This window comes from Papaver somniferum, chromosome 11 (assembly GCF_003573695.1).
Source record: "Papaver somniferum cultivar HN1 chromosome 11, ASM357369v1, whole genome shotgun sequence".
NCBI classification, from domain to species: domain Eukaryota; kingdom Viridiplantae; phylum Streptophyta; class Magnoliopsida; order Ranunculales; family Papaveraceae; genus Papaver; species Papaver somniferum.
In genome coordinates this window covers 82,504,578-82,522,010 of record NC_039368.1, presented here as the reverse complement: position 1 = coordinate 82,522,010, position 17,433 = coordinate 82,504,578, and the positions used below count along the sequence as shown (strand labels likewise).

Below are 17,433 nucleotides of genomic sequence, written 5' to 3'. Positions count from 1 at the left end.
TCATGACTTTTGCATTAATTTTAATTGAAATTATGATTTAAATTAATTTGTTGTGATTTGATTTGATGTCCCATGCTTAACATTTACACCTAATATTTTGAGAATCTATCTTGGCAATAAATTAGAGTCGATATATTTAATATATTTTTCGAGCTATTATTGATAAAAGAATTATTATTTGAACCTTAAGAAATGAATTTGGCGGAATCCTAGTCCCAGTACCTCTCTACCAATTTGTCAATATTTTTGTATATAATTTTTATAAATCTAAAAATCCTTCACCTTCACAAGTCTTAGAGTTCGAACCATCCTTACCTTCATTATTACAACCCCAGAAAAATCATTAATCATGCATCTGGTACTTTAGAAAACACTTATTGAGAGATACATTGTTACTTCGCATTATGTAAATCTTTTTCTCGTTGTCTCGTCCACTCAAACACAGTGATGTACGTATGAGTCCTTTCAAAACGAAACATCATGTCATAACCAAAGTGCCTTTATGGTTATGTCAAAGTCCGTATGAGTCAATTCCCAATATTTCATCGTCGAAGTCAATATGGATTCAATAATCCAAATACTCTAGTGATTTACATTTCACTAGATTGACTCATTAGTTTCTCCAAGATATATTTCCTTCCAAGTATATTAGAGACTATAAAAGATGCAATCAATTATATCCACTTTCATGGGTCTCTTTGGAATTTAACAAGGTGATTAGCACCCGGTACATATAGAGCTTTTGTGACTTTTAATCTTTGTTCCATCTTGGAAACAAAATTTGAGCATTGATTCGCTCGATGATCCAATCATCGTAGTCATATTATAAGGAAATAGTTCAAAAACTAATTTAAATTCCTTAAGAGTTTCGTGTAACAAGTGGTGCGACCTTATTACGTAACAAAATAAAATCTATCTCATTTACTTTAGAGTGTTACCGTTCATGCAGATGATATACTTTTCATCATAATATACGAATGATCCTTATCACTCAAGTAATTTTGAGTATATCTCAAGTTCTTTAGAGTATTTCAATCTCATGGAAATGATATACTTTTCATTCCATAAGTGCAGACAATGAATTTAATTCTTCGCAAAAAAATTTCTTTATTTTAGTTAAGGAAATATATGTCAAACTATCATGTAGACAACAATTTAGGATCAAAGTGTAGAATCTAACCATACGAATTCGATTGAATAAAGGTAAGAAAAAAATGGGTAAGTGTATTGACTAGGGCATGACCTTCTCCAAGAATATGGTGTGTTCGATTTCCTTTAAACTCCCTATATCTCTTGTAGTTGACTACTAATATATGATACTTGCATTACAACGCTTGTATCATTCTCAGTAAAATGCTTATACCAAGATTTGCAACTCTCTTTGGTATGAGTCAGAATTACATCTTTGTCCCATTATAGGTAGATACATTTACTTTGTATCATTACTACTGGAGCTAGAATTACATCTCTCACTCATCGAAACTTTTGTGAGTTTCTTTCCACAAAACGTGAGGTGTGATTTTAATTACAACATATAATTGTCAAAATTATTGACTCATTATAGTCTAACAAGTGGATTACATCCCACTGAACATTCAAGTTTGGGGGGAAATAAATATTTCGACAAACTTCATTTAAAGCATTACATCGTCTGAACTTCGTATGTCGCCTTGGAAATGTTGAAGGTATGGCTTCCTCTTTTAAAGGTGTATATTTACAAGTTGAAGATTTTTATGACGAAAGTACTGTACTTGTGCACACAAACTTCCACATCATAAACTCTTTAATGGTGCTCAAGTACTTCTGTGTTCAAAAGGTCAAATTAGAATTGAATTGGTTTAGACAAAGTATGATAAACTATTTGGTCAATACCCGGTCCATTGGGTTGATAAATGGTCCACTATTAGCATATGAGCATTTGAGCCCAAAACATATCGTTAACCCTAAAAATTGATACAATTCTTCTTTCAACTTTTCTGATCTGCAGATAAATGCATCATTGTCCGATCAAGATGAACATTTTACAGTAGATTCATCAGAATGTTTAGACAAACATATTAAAATTTCAAAGAAATTCAACGGCTAGATAAAACGATATTTATGACGTCGTATGACTGTTTCGATTAACGTTTTTGTGGACACGGCAGGAAATATCACGTACTTTGGAGTGCTTCCCATGGTTGGATCTTTATGAAGGTTTTACAGTATCTCTATGAGGATAACATATACCACATATAAAAATTACAGAATAATCCAACAGTTAAAATTTTACGAAACATAGGTTTTTCGACGTTGTTATAATTAGGGTTTTCTGAACGAAGACAGTTCTACTAAAATTAGAATTTGGAGATTATATCATATTCCGATTTGATTGAAATTTTAACAGAGTAAACAAAGACTAATTGGGTTGAGCATACTAAAGTTTCATCAAAATCTAACGGTTAAACCTCTATGTTTGATAATCACGATTTCGTGAACCCTAATATATACTATGAAACGAATATTCTTTGTTCAAAAGAAATACCTGGTAACGCATCCATGGAAAAAATATCAACCGATCCAATCTAGCTCAGCGGTATAGCTTCGTACATGATAACGTGTTGTAGTAGAATAATAGAGAAAGGTAAAGAGACAGGAAGTTTCTTATTGATATGAGTAGTAGGGTTACATGGATACAATAACATATATATACATATATATGTACATGGAAAGGCAAACCCTAGTTGGGCCACACATCTATGGGTCGTAGGCCCTACAACAAGTACAATATTGTTTAACATCGTCTTAGCTATTCATGGTAACCGCTATGACGGTTCTCCCCTAACAAAAAAATTTTGACATTTTTTTGGTCTACCATAAGTGTTTTAACTACCACTGAATCCGCATCGAATGGGGGCGCTATTCTTTTCTTTGACCAAAAAAAAAGTTGATATATTAAAAGAATAAACTTCCAAATATTTACAAATTTCATTGACGAACAATTGAATGCAGATGAAAACAAAGCCAACTGATCCTGGTGAAGTATATATGTCTTGTTGCTCCCGTACATGATCAACGAATAGGTAACGGCGTCGTGGCTCCCTAGTCTTGAACACGTTTAAAGCTCCCGTACTCTCATGTCGTGCATGTCCTGCAGAAAGTTTTTGAACCAAAATTAGACTTTGAAAATAAATAGTGATGGATCAAATTGAAGACGGGTATGCGTACCTTAAAGACTTGAGTAAAATCATCAAATATCTAGGGACAAGGACAAAAAATAAACAAAACCTTGAATGAGTCGAAAGCCAAAAGTTTATTAGGTTGATTCTTAACAGGCTTGTTTATCTTTTAAGTCCATGAGATCAGATGATGACTTCGTGAATTCATAAGAAAGAAAATAGAATTCCGAATATTTATAGTTACGAGAAAGCAAACACAAATAAGATTAGAAAACATTCAAGACTTGAGTTTCGTGAACTCAAAAGGTTAAAAGTCGTAGGGGAACTTTTCTTGTACTAGGTTCGCGAACTCATCCTTTTAGGTTCACAAACTCAGATCGCGTTAAGCCTCAGGAAAAAAAAATTTCACTAGGTTGGCAAACTCAAATTTAAAAAAGGTATCAAAAGAAATTTTTATGTTAGGTTCGTGAACTTACCTATTTAGGTTTGTGAATGTAATTGACTTATTGAGTTTAGTTTTTGAGTTTTACAAGCAATAGATTCAAAAACTAAAACTTTTGAGTTCGTGAACTCAAGAATGAAAATTATTAGTAGTAAAATACCTAAAACAAAACTATACAAGATCAAGAATGCATTCGAATTGAAATACTTGTACTTTCTCTCAAGTTTAGTTTCGAGTTCTCGACAAAAAAGAATTCGGGAAGTTGAAACATCACTAGACTTAACAAAAGCTAATCCGTGATATGATCTTCTTTAAATATGATCATTTGTTAAAGTCCTCCACTCTTGCTATGATATATATATATATATATATATACCGTAGCAAAAATAGAAAAGAGTCGCAAATGAAAGACCAGACCTGTATTTATTACCTCGGTGAAGTTTCTTCAAATTAAAGTCTTAATGTGATCTTCAATTTTCATTCTTCTTAAGTAATTTGGAAAATCCTAAGACTCTATTACATATTCTATTTTATAAAAAAGCTAATTTTAGTAGGCTAAATCAAAATATAGTCTGGCATCCAAACTTTAAAACATACTCGATATACCAAGGTATGTGGGCGTAAACGAGCATTTACTATAACACACCTTCTTGAACGAGATTGTAAATATTACGCTTGAGTCGATGAATCCAGATATTGTTCTATATAACCTATTATCATTCATATTTTTGTTATTCACATGCAAAAAGAACTCGAGGTAATAGGTGTTTACCTATATTACAAATTGTAAATTCTTTTTTTCACATTAAATTTTTTGTAATTAACTTTCCCATAAAATCTAAAGCGATTTTCAATTTAGGATTTGCAAAACCCCAAATTTATTACGCCACTTCTAAATTGTTGAAGAAAATGTTATAGATTTTAAAAAAATTAGTTTACACATGTGAAATTTATAGCATGATTTATCCTCTTGCATTTGATTATTTGCATATGAATAGTTTTTTTGATACAAAATTTCATTTCAGTATATGAATACATTTACTATTCGCAATACTACTAAGTTAATTGTCAAAATGTGTCTCATGTAGTCATGTGTGAAAAATACAATGTGCCATTGTATGAATTTTTGTTTTTGTTAATGGATATCTTTTTACATGTACTTTTTTCCCCTGTATCCAGGGTCGACTTTAAAATGGTTACAAAATGCTCAAATTCATAATGATATTATATGCAAAAAAAATATTTATAGGAAAATAAATAAGTAGGAATTACCAATAGGTACCATTATAGTGTTCTTAGTTAGTAGCAGGTCCACCCATTAAAGTCCAGTAATCAGAGGTCCATAATTAAAAGAAAACATGAAAATGGACCAAATTTTTTTAGCCCGGGTCCTGCACACGTGCGAGATCAGGTATACATAATATGAAAATACCACAAATAACATTTCCTATTTAATATGTTAAAAGCATGAGAAATATTTTTCACATTTCATATTCATTTTCTTCTTCTCTTTCCTCTCACCATTGTTGCAGATGAAGATGAAGATTTGTTTTTGTTCTTTCTCGTTTCTACCGAATCAGATGATGAAGATTTTCCATTGTAATGTTTCTTTTAAGGTTTTGGCGATCTAATCATTGTTGTGCTTGATTATGTTTTCGATCTCCATGGTTGATTTGTCTACTATATATTAGATCTAGATGAATAATCACATTTTTTGTTCATTTCGTTGCTAGATTCGATTATGCCACTTCCATTTTAGATGTTTTAGACGTGTTTCAGTTCTTTTTTGTATATGAATTAACAGTACGTATATCCCGTACTGATAGAAACTTAGTTTATTTTTGAGAAGAAGAAGAAGAAGAAGATGCATCGTTATGATTTACGACGAGAAGATTGTTTGTGTTTCCAGGTATGTATATTAACAATGATTTTCAGTTTCCATTATATTTTTTTCATGGATTCGTTACTAGTTTTTCACATGCAGCTGAAGTTTAGATTATGAATCAGCAGTACATATATGATGTACTGAAAAATTATGCTTTAATTTTGTTATTTTTGTAGTTTTTGATATTTTTCTTCTTCGATCTAGAAGTATATATATGGAATATTGAAGAAAAAAAGTGTTTCGATTCTGGTTTTTAGAGATTCATTACTTGGTTTTCACATGCAACTGATTTTAGTTTCATTTTTGTTGTTTTTGATATGCTTTTAAGTTGTTTTTGTGTATTAATCATCGGTACGTATATGATATACTGGTGGATTTTGGTGGAACAAGTTCAGATCTAAATAAACAATCATGTTTTGTGTTTATTTCATTAGTAGATCTGATACTTTTATGGTTTATTTTTCAGTTTTCTTTTGTTATTATCAATTGTTGATAAACATCACTGTCCAGAGTTCGTCCTAAATTTTATACTTCTCTTGCTGTTTTAAAAGTTTGTGGGGATATAGTTGATGAAAATAATGTACACAATTGGGTTTTGCTTAGATTTGTTTATAGACCTTCTTTGATTCATATGTGTAGCATTTGAATTTTATGTTTGTTAGTGATGTTGTGAAGTGTTTGATGAATAAGTGTTCTTGAAATGCATTAGAAGCGTTGGGTATCTTTAGAGAGATAAGAATTGAAGGAGTTAAATTGGAATTGCATGACTGTATCTTACTCATTGCTGGTGCTCCACTTGGTGAAGAATTGAAGGGGATTTTGATTCATGTGTATGTGCTCTTCCTCTTATGTGGTCTTCCTCTTTTCTGTATTTCCTTTTAAGATTCATGATACAATTTGTATCTTATCTATCACGGACAGGTGAAGGTGGGAACCCGTTCTGCGTTACTCAATTTTGGATCACCAGTGGATGCATCTCAGCTATATAAATTACTCCATTCCCTTCATCCACATCCTCATTAGAAGAAAAATTAGCAGGCAGAGGTGCACCTGGAACATGTATGTTGCTCGGATTTTGTTGCTTTTGTCATACATACCAAAATAAATAGAATAGTAGCTTGGTGCATCTTCTCGATGTTGTTTACTGCTCTGGAACTGTTATCCTCAACTGGATAGATAGACCTCACCCTGTGTAGTTTCTTAAATGCCAAATGGCCTAATGTAGGCTCATGGGCATGCGGATAAGTAAAAGGTTAGCCTAATATTTACAGTTAGATAATGTGATTTTGTTAACTGATACTATTTTTTGAAAGCTTTATCGTTCTCCCAAAATCATGTAGACCTCTGAGGCAGAACAATTCTTTTTTCTACCACAAGTTTCCTGACTACCTGCTGTTGTGCGATATTGCTGTCTCACTGGAATACCCATTTCTTGCTTCATGCTACAAACAGAGACCACCTGATACACAACTGTTTTTTTCACCCTTAGTCACTATGTGGAAATGATAATCTATAGAGTCACAAGACTCATAAATTGTTATTATCAATTGTTTTTCAGTTTTTTTTTGTGTATTACCTATCAGTACATATATGACGTTTTCTAATTTATTTATCATTGATTCTTACAGATTTGTACTCTACCCGGAAGCAGTGCAGCAAATATGTACTCGAATTTGTAAGCATTCAGATATATAATCGGATTTGTAAGCAGTACAACAGATATGTACTCAGATTTCTAAGCAGTGCGACAGATATGTACTCAAATTTGTAAGCAGTGTAGCAAATATGTACTCGAATTTTTAAGCAGTGTACCAGATATGTACTCAAATTTGTAAGCAGTGTAGACACACACGTTTGGTAGTAATGGGCATTATGGACATTTCCATGTTTTAATTAATTTTAGACCTCCGGATAAAAAAAAAATCCGATTGGACCCTACTATAAATAACTATATGGACCTAGGACCAAACAAGAAATTTTCCAATAAATAAACCATATTGCATTAAAAAAAGCATATGTAAAAAGATATCCAGTAACAAAAACAAAAATTTGTATATCGACACATTGTATCAACTAAAACCCGATACTTTGTAAACTAGAAGAGGGATTAGTGATCTAAACCTGTTTGCAATGCAAGGCATAAATTTCCTATCAAAGAAAACCACACGTAAATTGTGTAATCAGTAAGAATGCATGATGATATGCAAATTTATACTATATTATTCAACATTCAAATTTCTTACCGTTGAACTGTTTTAATCAACAAGAAAATTTCCCCAATCATATCATACTATATTATATATAATAGTAAGGACACAATGTTGGATATAAGGGTAGGCTATACTGCTACCCATGTTTCATTAGTAAGTAATTATTACTCAGTGTAATGAATCGTATAAGATGAATAAAGTAAAAGCAAATATACAATCACCTTGATTTGTTTTTGAATGTTTGTCACTGAAAAATCTCATGCTAGAATTCTCCTTATACTTGTAGTTAGGGATGCCTAAGTATGATTAGCATTATTGGTTGATAGTATATCTTTTTCCGCATTTGTGTGTTCATTCCTTTTCTGTATTTTGCTGTCATTTTTTTACATAGATATCATCATATGGAAATGGAATTGATCATGGTAGCATGGAACCTGAAGTCCCTCCTGGTATTGAGTCGTCTGCTGGAAGGGGTAAGAGGATTAGGGAAATCCATCTTAAGATTTGGGTTCCCAAATCTTAGCAGAGATTGGTGGTTCATTGCCCATTGTGTCACAGAGTACCTGTGCAGGCCAATCTATTTCCTTTGATTGGCGACACGGTAGAGTGTTCCAACGTCAAGATTCACTGTGTTTGTGCTTTCGTGTGTCTTTTTGGTAACAATGACGGTCGTTGGCGATATGTTCGACTCCACAGAGCAGTGGGAAGTAGGAAGGTTCTAGCCGGACAGGGTACCGTACCCGCGACTACCACGCCCACCTACTCTCGACATACCGACCGAGATCCGAGAAACCATCGAGGTAGTTATATATGTCCTTAATTTCTCTTTCTCTTTCTCTTATTCGATTTTTCTTTTTTTTTCATTGTTATTTAATGTTTTTTTTTATCATCATTTTGGCACCAGGACTTGGCAGTGCAGTGTCCATCTTGTCTCTTCAAAAGTGAGAGTCCCTTTCGCGACTTTGCAGTGGGAGATGTTAGAGAAGTCTGGCATATACCACTGCAACCGGGTCACCTATCGCTTCATTCCTGTCATTGGGTGGTAACAGTGCTTCTTCCTCCTTTTCTTTTCAACCAATTCACGAGTGGTGATCTGACTTATAATCTTTGAATTATTGCGGGTGAATGAGGGAGTCTCTAGGAGGAGGAGCCTCAATTGCTTTTCCCGATAGTTTCACAGCTCAACTTCGCTTGCTTATGTTAGTACTGCTGTTGGATAGTTTTATATGCTTACCACGTACTCTAATTATGCTTGTATTTTGATGAGTGAATGGGAGCCCGCACTCTTTTATTACTTTATCTGCTCCAATGCTACTTCGGTTATGTTGGTTGATATTTTAACACTCTGGAATATTCTGATAAGTCTTTGAGGTAGCTAGACTTGGTTTTTGTTTTTGGAATTTGTTTTAATGGTAGTGTGTTTGTCTACCTTGAAGTTTATGTATTGTCTATTTAGGGTAGAATTATATAACACCGTTGGAAGGCTTATTTCTATGCATATGTCAAACATCGGATTTTTAATATACGCACCCATTAGGGGTATGCCAAACTGCCAAACTCATATGCCTATATGTCAATAATAACATATAGGCACACATGATGGAGTTTCCATCGAGCGATAGAGATTCCATCGCTCGATGGTCTTTCCATCTCCAACGATGGTTTCTTTATCTCTGAGTATTTTTTTTTTGATAGTTTAGAACAGTGGTCTTTAGAATACTCCTAAATCCACTCATTTAGGATTTCCAAAGCTATTACAAGGGTTCGACCTCCGCAGTGGGAGAGAGCATGAGAACCATCAGACCACTTGATGGTTCTCTTTCTCTGAGTAATTATATATATGTATATATATATATAATCTCTCATTCTCTCCTACTTTTCACTTTTCTAATATATTTTTATATCTAAAGGGTCCCACTGAATATATTCTAATACTAAAATATTTATAAATGAGGGAGGATCCATGGACACTCTTAGATGGACAAGATCAGACATGATTTGCGTCATTTTCTCCACAAAACCCAACGGTAATGCATTTAAGTCTAATATTTTGATGATATGTTCATCTTATAAGACTCTACATTCCTATAAAACATGAGAATAATTTGAGATGTATCAGACCACCATTTATCCCTTTGAATATCAATCGTTCAAAATTAACGGTTGAAATTAAGATCGGTAGATGGTGAGGTTTGCTATCTCGAATTGCATTCATTTTTGGTAAGAATGTAAAGTCTTATAAGATGAACATATCATCAAAATATTAGATATAAATTCGTTGTCGTTAGGGTTTTGTGGAGAAAATGGTGCATATCATGTCTGACCTTGTCCATCTAAGAGTGTCCGTAGATCCTTTTTCTTTATAAATACCCCACCACACAAACACATATATGTTTTTTATTCATTAGGGTCCCACCCAACACAATTAAATATATACCTTTAATCAAATTTGCAATATCTACCATAGTGAAGAAACTCATATGCCATGCCACATGTCATGCCAAATTGAATTTTTTGACATGGTGCATAAGAATAGGCGTAAGGCATTGAGAATGGGGTTTGTGCCTATTTATTTAGGTTCGTCTTCTGTTTTCAATATTTGCGGACTGAGTTCTCCTTTATATTGATAGGATTTGTAAATTGTCTATCTAGCTGAGGTGCGCAGCTACCTGACTACCCGTCACCGATCCGTACAGTCTTAGATATATATATATATATATATATATATATATATATATATATACTTTTATTAAGAGGGTTGAGTGAGGAAGTCATTTACCGGTTAACTCAAGGAAGAGAAAGATCTGTAAAAATCCAATTTCTACGGAGTGTGATGAGTCACTGGTCAGTCTTTTGGTTTACAAGTAGCTCACAACCTAAGCGTTTTTCAAGGTTTAAACAGTGGTAAAAGTAGTACCGATAAACTCTTCATTCTCTTCAGTTGCAGTTCCGTCTTTTGAAACTTGGAAACCCTCAATTTTGTAAGATACCTCATCCATTGTCACCTCCACTTTCCAATTTTGCAAGTGGTAGAAGTAGTACCAATAACCTCTTCTCACAATAATGTGTTTGAAAAGTTTCTATTTTATTCGCAGAACGGTCATAAACATGAGAAGGAGAGAACACTGGGAGAAGACAATGAGGTGGTTCTTGAAAAAGTGGGGGTCTAACAACCTCACCCAATATCTCGCTTACCAATTTGTATGGACTAGTCCAATATACTTTTAAGAGAATCAACTAGACAGTTAGACTCAATTTTAATAAAAAGTATATCAAATAGTTATATCTCAATTTCTCGATTCAATCCTTATTCAAGCAAATAGAAATCTGCGATTCTAATTGAATACAAGAGAAATTAACTTGAACGGTATAAAGACCAATGTTCAAGGATCAATCAATTTCAATCAACAACCAAAGGTTGGATTTACCAATTGATCGATTCAATGCACAACCTGTGATATTTCAATTATATAACAAAATATAATGCGAAAAAGAAATAGCACATACACCAAAAGTTTTGTTAACGAGGAAACCGCAAATTCAGAAAAACCCTAGGACCTAGTCCAGATTGAACACACACTGTATTAAGCCGATACAGATACTACCCTACTACAAACTAACTTCGGTCTGAACTGTAGTTGAATCCCAATCAATCTCACATTGATCCAAGGTATAGTTTCACTTCTTACGTCTCTGATCCCAGCAGGATACTACGCACTTGATTCCCTTAGTTGATCTCACCCACAACTAAGATTTGCTATGACCCAAAGTCGAAGACTTTAATAAACAAATTTGTCTCACACAGAAAAGTCTATAGGAATAGATAAATTTGTCTCCCACAGAAATACCTACGAGTTTTTGTTCCGTCTTGTGATAAATTAAGGTGAACATGAACCAATCGGTAACACGGACTTATATTCCCAATAAACATCCTAGAATTATCAATCACCTCACAATAATCTTAATCGACTAGCGAAACAAGATATTGCAGAATCACAAACGATGGGACGAAGGTGTTTGTGACTTCTTTTCTATCTTGCCTATCGAGATATAAATCTCAAGCCAATCTTACGATTGCACTCAATCACGATAGAAACAGCAAGATCAGATCACGCAACTACAAATAAAATAGTTGGGTTTGGCTTCACAATCCCAATGAAGTCTTCAAGTCGTTAACCTACAGGGTCTCGATAGAAACCTAAGGTTAAAGGAGAATCGACTCTAGCTTATACAACTAGTATCACACAGGAGGTGTGGGGATTAGGTTTCCCAGTTGATAGAGTTCTCCTTTATATAGATTTCAAAATATGGTTTGCAATCAATGTTAACTTAGTAACAAAGCATTCAATATTCACCATTAGATGAAAACCTGATTAGATTCAAGCTAATATCTTTCAACCGTTAGATCTAATCTTAGCTTGTTATACACAAATTAAATATACTTCGTTTAGGTTTGAATAACCGTACCTAAACGTGTACACTTAGTTGATTCAACATTAGTTAACCAAATGGTTAGCCATATGATCAACCTTATTCATCTTCACCATAACAAGTTCACATGACTCAAAAGAACTAGTTAGAGAGTTGTTCAATTTCTTAGATCTCATAAAAGTATATAAGACACAATCAAAGAAAAAACGATTTTGATTCACTCGAATCGATTCATGAACATTATAGCCACGGTTTGCAAAGATTGCAGTCCTTATTTTATAAATGTCTTAGTTAATGAATAAACCGTTTTTAGAAAATAACCCACTTAAGTACGCATATGGGTACGCATACTTAAGTACCCGGATTGAGCTTGTTTTTAGTTCACAAACTCCAGCAAAAATTCAAGGGATGTGAACTTCCAGCAGTACGCGTACAGGTACAAGGACTTAGCTCCCAGACATCCTAAACCAGTAAAGTACGCATACTTTGGTTCAAAGAATTTGGACTTACACAAGTATGAGTTCACATACAATGTTTATATCCAATCATGGTTGTATATTCTAAACTCTCATTTCAATCATTGAAACATTCTTAGAGGATGTTATATAGAAGTTATTCACACACTATTTTTTATCAAAGCAATTTTCAAGATATTGAAATGATCAACATGACTTTCGTCACTTGTAAAGATGAATTTGGCCAAAGCGAAAGATTACCAACACATATTTCGAGAAATAGATAAGCGATATAAACTCGGCTCGAAATAGCAAATATGTATAATCGAAATCTATATAGCAATACAATTTTTGTCTCAAGATAGGAGATAGAGTAAATAGACTTTTGAGTGATAGATAAGTTCAAGTCTCCACATACCTTTTTGTCGATGAAGATCCACCAGTTCCTTGAGTAGTTCTTCGTCTTTACATGGTGAACGACATGGAGTCTAGAGCTCAACTACACTTATTATCCTAGTCCGAGACTTAGCTAAAAGTAGACTAGAAATCAAAACTTATAGTTTTGCAACTAAACTTGACAATCAAGCTTGAGATAACAACGCTTGTGAGTTCGACCGAGCAGTGCTCTAACAGTGCTGGAATGAGTATTATCGACCAAATATTTGCAAATAATACGGACTTTCAATTATTCACCCCCGCTACTCTTTTTGGTCGGTTTCATCTATTTACCACCCCTATTTTTCCTATTTGCCACTCTCATTAATTACCACTCACGCTTCTCCTATTTTCCACCCAAACACTTTTTAACATATCCCAAATACTACTCCTTTGACTTATTGCTTGCACCCAAAAATGGAACCACCTCAATAACTTAACTTTTTAAAACACCCAAATTACGAATCAATCACTCACCGGCACCTATTTCTTCTCCATCCCTCCCACCGTTCTTCTAATACTACTCCATCTCTCCACCAAAACCAGTTCAAAGAGATGTATCCTAACTTGGATTTGATTTTTTAGTTTAGATGCATCACAAATAAGAGGGAAAAAAATCAGTTAGTTAGATTTGTTTTTTTTGGTTTAGATTTTAACATGACAGTAGGTTAGGGTTTGATAACTTTGTTAAAGATCGGATCCTATAACTGATCATTAACATGTTTGGTTATTGTTTAGGAATTTTGTTTTAAGGATGGATTTAACTAACTCGTATGTAGTTAATTTTAATATTTTACACTACTAACCCACACACTCTGATATAACATAAAAGATAATATCTCAAGTGATATAACAATAATGTGTTGTGTTATAAAATTATCGAAGCGTTACATTCACAAAAGGTATATACACAACACCTCTAAATTCGATAAAGCTTTAAGCTACGAAAACTGATATCTTCACCGTGCACCATCTCTTCGGATAATTGAAAGACTGAAGTGGAAACGAGTGAGCACATCATCTAAAAATGGGTGCTTAGTGGAACAAATAACATTCCAATAATCACTAACATGCTACAAAGTTCTACAAAAGAAGTATAACAAAATATCTTTTACACACAACACAAAGCAGAAGATCCAGTGGCGGAGCCAAAGGTGGGCCAGACCTGGCTCTAGGCACATCCCCCACCCCCACCCCACCCCCCTTAAATCACAAATTAAGCCCTCATTTCTTCTACATTTTATGTTAAATCCTCCTTTTTTTAGTGTTTAGTCCCCTCAATTTTATCATTTTCACAGTTTAGTCCACCCAAAATCTATTAAAAAAAATTGTTTAGCCCTCCTTAATGTTGAAACTTGGCTCCGCCACTGATTCAGATCACTCCAATGTCATTTCCTTAATCTAAAAAACACCGTGTTTGTTAAGAAAAATATCTGTAAAATTTAAGTTTCATTGTTAATCACATGATATTATACTCCATTTAAGATGGAATAGGGAGTCCGATTTAATAATTATAAGAGTATTGCTTTCGTTCATTGCAATATGATTTAAGTATGTATACATATATGATTCACTTCATTGCAAGTCTCTAAGAGTTTGGCTGTGTCTAAAGCTCCCAAGTATTGCTTTCGCTCTATCGTCAGTTAAAGGTATGTAGTTTCCGCGAGGGAGCTCACTCCCAAGAGGTAGGCGATACGCTGTGACATTCGTTGGTGTCCACGGTATTCCGTCTGTAGAGTCGACGTCTTGACTTATCACTAAAGGAGCAGAGTGACAAACTCTTCCATCATCTACATGTACATATTTGGATCTTAGGAACTCATCGGTTTTAGCATACCTGGGTAATTTTGGATATGTTGATGGAGCAGAGTGATAGAATCTCGCGTCACTCGGGTACTCGGTTTCAAGGGGGATGGGCAATGGATATGATGTTGATGCACTTGATGTACTTGATGGTGTCAATCGGTTTTCTATTGTAGCATAGAGGTCTTGACTTCTCCTCACCTTAGCAGATTGAACTGCCGGTGTATTTCGAGCACTTGGGGGGCTAGGAAGTTCATGAAGCTGGCCAGAATTCTGAGATGACAAAGCACGATATAACTTGTTGGAAGCTCTTTCGATGTTGCTTTCATTCGTTTTGTCAGCTCTTAACTTTATCTCGTGCTTTTTTAGTTCCAAGGGTGATATGTACTGTAAATTTTTTCGGGTAACACTCAAACTGGCACATCTATCCATATAGCGATCCTGAAAGCCATTGGAGTTGTGATCATTGTGACGATGTTCAGCCGCTGATCGCACTTCCACATCTATTGCCTCGAGTGACTTAAGTCCTTTGCTGAAGAGACTAGTCTGCGCAGCATGGTGCTGAACTGCCTGCGTTAGAAAACTCCGGGTGTGCTCTTTTTTCAATGAATTCAAACGGAAAACAAAGCAAATCGCCTCCCGTTCATATTCAATAGAAGCTGTTTGCAACTGCTGAGATGAATCGGTTTTACCCTTGAAAGATCTTGACTTTTCCATTTTCGCCTGGGCAGCCAAAAGGCCTTGATACACATTTCTGAAAAGACAAACACTCAAAGTTGGAGAAATTTTCTAAAGAAAACGTAGCTAGAAAATTAAGATAAAATGAAAAATTATAGAATAACCTTTTTTCATCACACTGTTGTTTCATATCCTGCATAGATCAGCAAAAATACAAAAACACATCAGCTGAAATTATATCACCACAAACGTGAACAAAAACAGACGGTTGTATATATACGAATGTTGAAACAGTAGTAGGCTACGCATGTATGGCCAAGTACCCACCTCCATTGTTTGTAGTTGATTGAGAATGGACTCAGATGGTGCTGCTATCTGGAAAATATGAGACCGCTGAAATGTAGGACATTAGAATATAACAGGATCAAGGAACTTTAGGTGTTTATAGAGAAGAATAATACATGAATTTGTCAGTGTATGCCTTAAAATTGCAACAAGTAAAGGACTCACATAGCTATCAACAAGTTCTTGAAGCTCAAATTGCACTTTACTCAGCATATGGAGATCATTACCTGCAACCAAAATTACTTGATTAGAGAGAATACTTACTGAGCACGAAAGTAAAACACCCATTACCAGTAGTAACACCAAAAAAATAAAAAAAATATAGTAACAATTACAGCTGGTTATTAGTTATTACCACTTTGTTCTTCGTCAATCAGCGCACTTTGCTCAAGTAGACAAGCACCCATTTCTCGCAAAGACCCTGAGAATGCTGAAGAGAAAATATTATGGAAGTAAGGGCACATAGAGAGATAACTCAAAAGTAACAGAACTTGGAAAGGAAACAAACATACGATTGCAGTACGAAAAATTAACCAAGATTTACATCAAGCAACTTACCAGACGCACTATTTGCCGCCACAGCGGCGGCATAGAGTATCGCATCTTTGCTTTTTTTCATGTCATCCAACACCTGCGGAAACAATTAAATTAAACAATCAAGAGAAAAAAATAAATAAAGTGATTCACGAGTTAAAATTTTACCACATGTACGACCTTAAAATTAAAAGTGATCAATCCATTACATACCTTGGAAGCTTGGGTAAAATCATCTAATAGCTTCGGACAAGGACGGTAATGGAAATTTACTGTTTTATCATCTTTCTTATTCTGATTTTGATGTTTAGGAAGTACAAGTCCCTTCAATTTCTCCCATGAAGACTTCATCGCCATGATTCGATTCAACCTTAAGTTTCCTTGTTAAGTTTTTTTCTTCCTTATAAAATTGTGTTCCCAAACAAAACAACAGAGAAAATGGATAGAACAATTGTTCTTTGATTCTGATTTATTTTTTTTGTCGATCTTCAAAGGCAAGAAAATTAATGAGGAACACCAAACATTGATTTGGCCTTATATATACACAATAAATTATATACTACTAGTAGTCTAGTTCTATAATCTTTTCTTCGTTTACCGATTCCTTTTGACTTGTTGGCTCAACATTTTTAGGTCCGGCAGAAGAACATTTTTAAACCGGGCTTATCAAGGTATGAATAATATTTTAAAGCCTCGCCGACTTATATTTTCCAACCACGTATTTTCTCTGTTTTTCCCGCGTATCACTGTTTCCGGTGGATATGGTATTTTCGTAGCTGTTCTTTTTTTTTGAAGGTCCAAGTCGCACGAGGTCATATTGATAAATTTGCACGTCCACGTACGTAAGAATAAGATATATGTTAAAGTCAGAATAGTAAGGAAGAATAATAAATGGAGTTTGCCAATTTGGCTTGGGGAACAAATAATCAAAAACATTCTCCATTTCCGTCTTGAAAAATTAGTTTCAACACTTCAAATCATTGACCACCTTGGTGGGTTTCGTCAAGCCTACCTTTATGTGAACAAATAACAGTGTCTAGGAAATTAACATCAATTA

The 17,433-nt window shown here is 34.3% G+C and overlaps 1 protein-coding gene across 2 annotated transcripts; it reads right to left on the bottom strand.

Moving 5' to 3' along the window:
* Positions 1-14,519: 14,519 nt before the first annotated feature.
* Positions 14,520-16,857, bottom strand: LOC113320839 (uncharacterized protein At2g33490-like). 2 transcript variants are annotated; one of them, XM_026568734.1, is made up of 7 exons: positions 16,590-16,857; positions 16,401-16,473; positions 16,198-16,272; positions 16,008-16,069; positions 15,825-15,890; positions 15,662-15,690; positions 14,520-15,573 (listed from the first exon to the last, which is right to left on the bottom strand). In XM_026568734.1, exons 1-7 carry the CDS (start codon positions 16,731-16,733, stop codon positions 14,592-14,594), a joined length of 1,431 nt encoding a protein of 476 aa, XP_026424519.1. In that variant the 5' UTR covers positions 16,734-16,857; the 3' UTR covers positions 14,520-14,591. The 2 variants fall into 2 exon arrangements, with proteins under 2 accessions (XP_026424519.1, XP_026424520.1); XM_026568735.1 differs by having other exon boundaries at positions 15,825-15,872.
* Between the last annotated feature and the right edge of the window lie 576 nt (positions 16,858-17,433).

Coding starts and splice junctions, on each gene's coding strand:
- LOC113320839 (XM_026568734.1), bottom strand. CDS start 16,733: ATGGCGATGAAGTCTTCATGGGAGAAATTGAAGGGACTTGTACTTCCT. Junction 16,474..16,589: donor ATTTTACCCAAGCTTCCAAG/GTATGTAATGGA, acceptor TTGTTTCCGCAG/GTGTTGGATGACATGAAAAA. Junction 16,070..16,197: donor GATTGACGAAGAACAAAGTG/GTAATAACTAAT, acceptor TTTTGGTTGCAG/GTAATGATCTCCATATGCTG.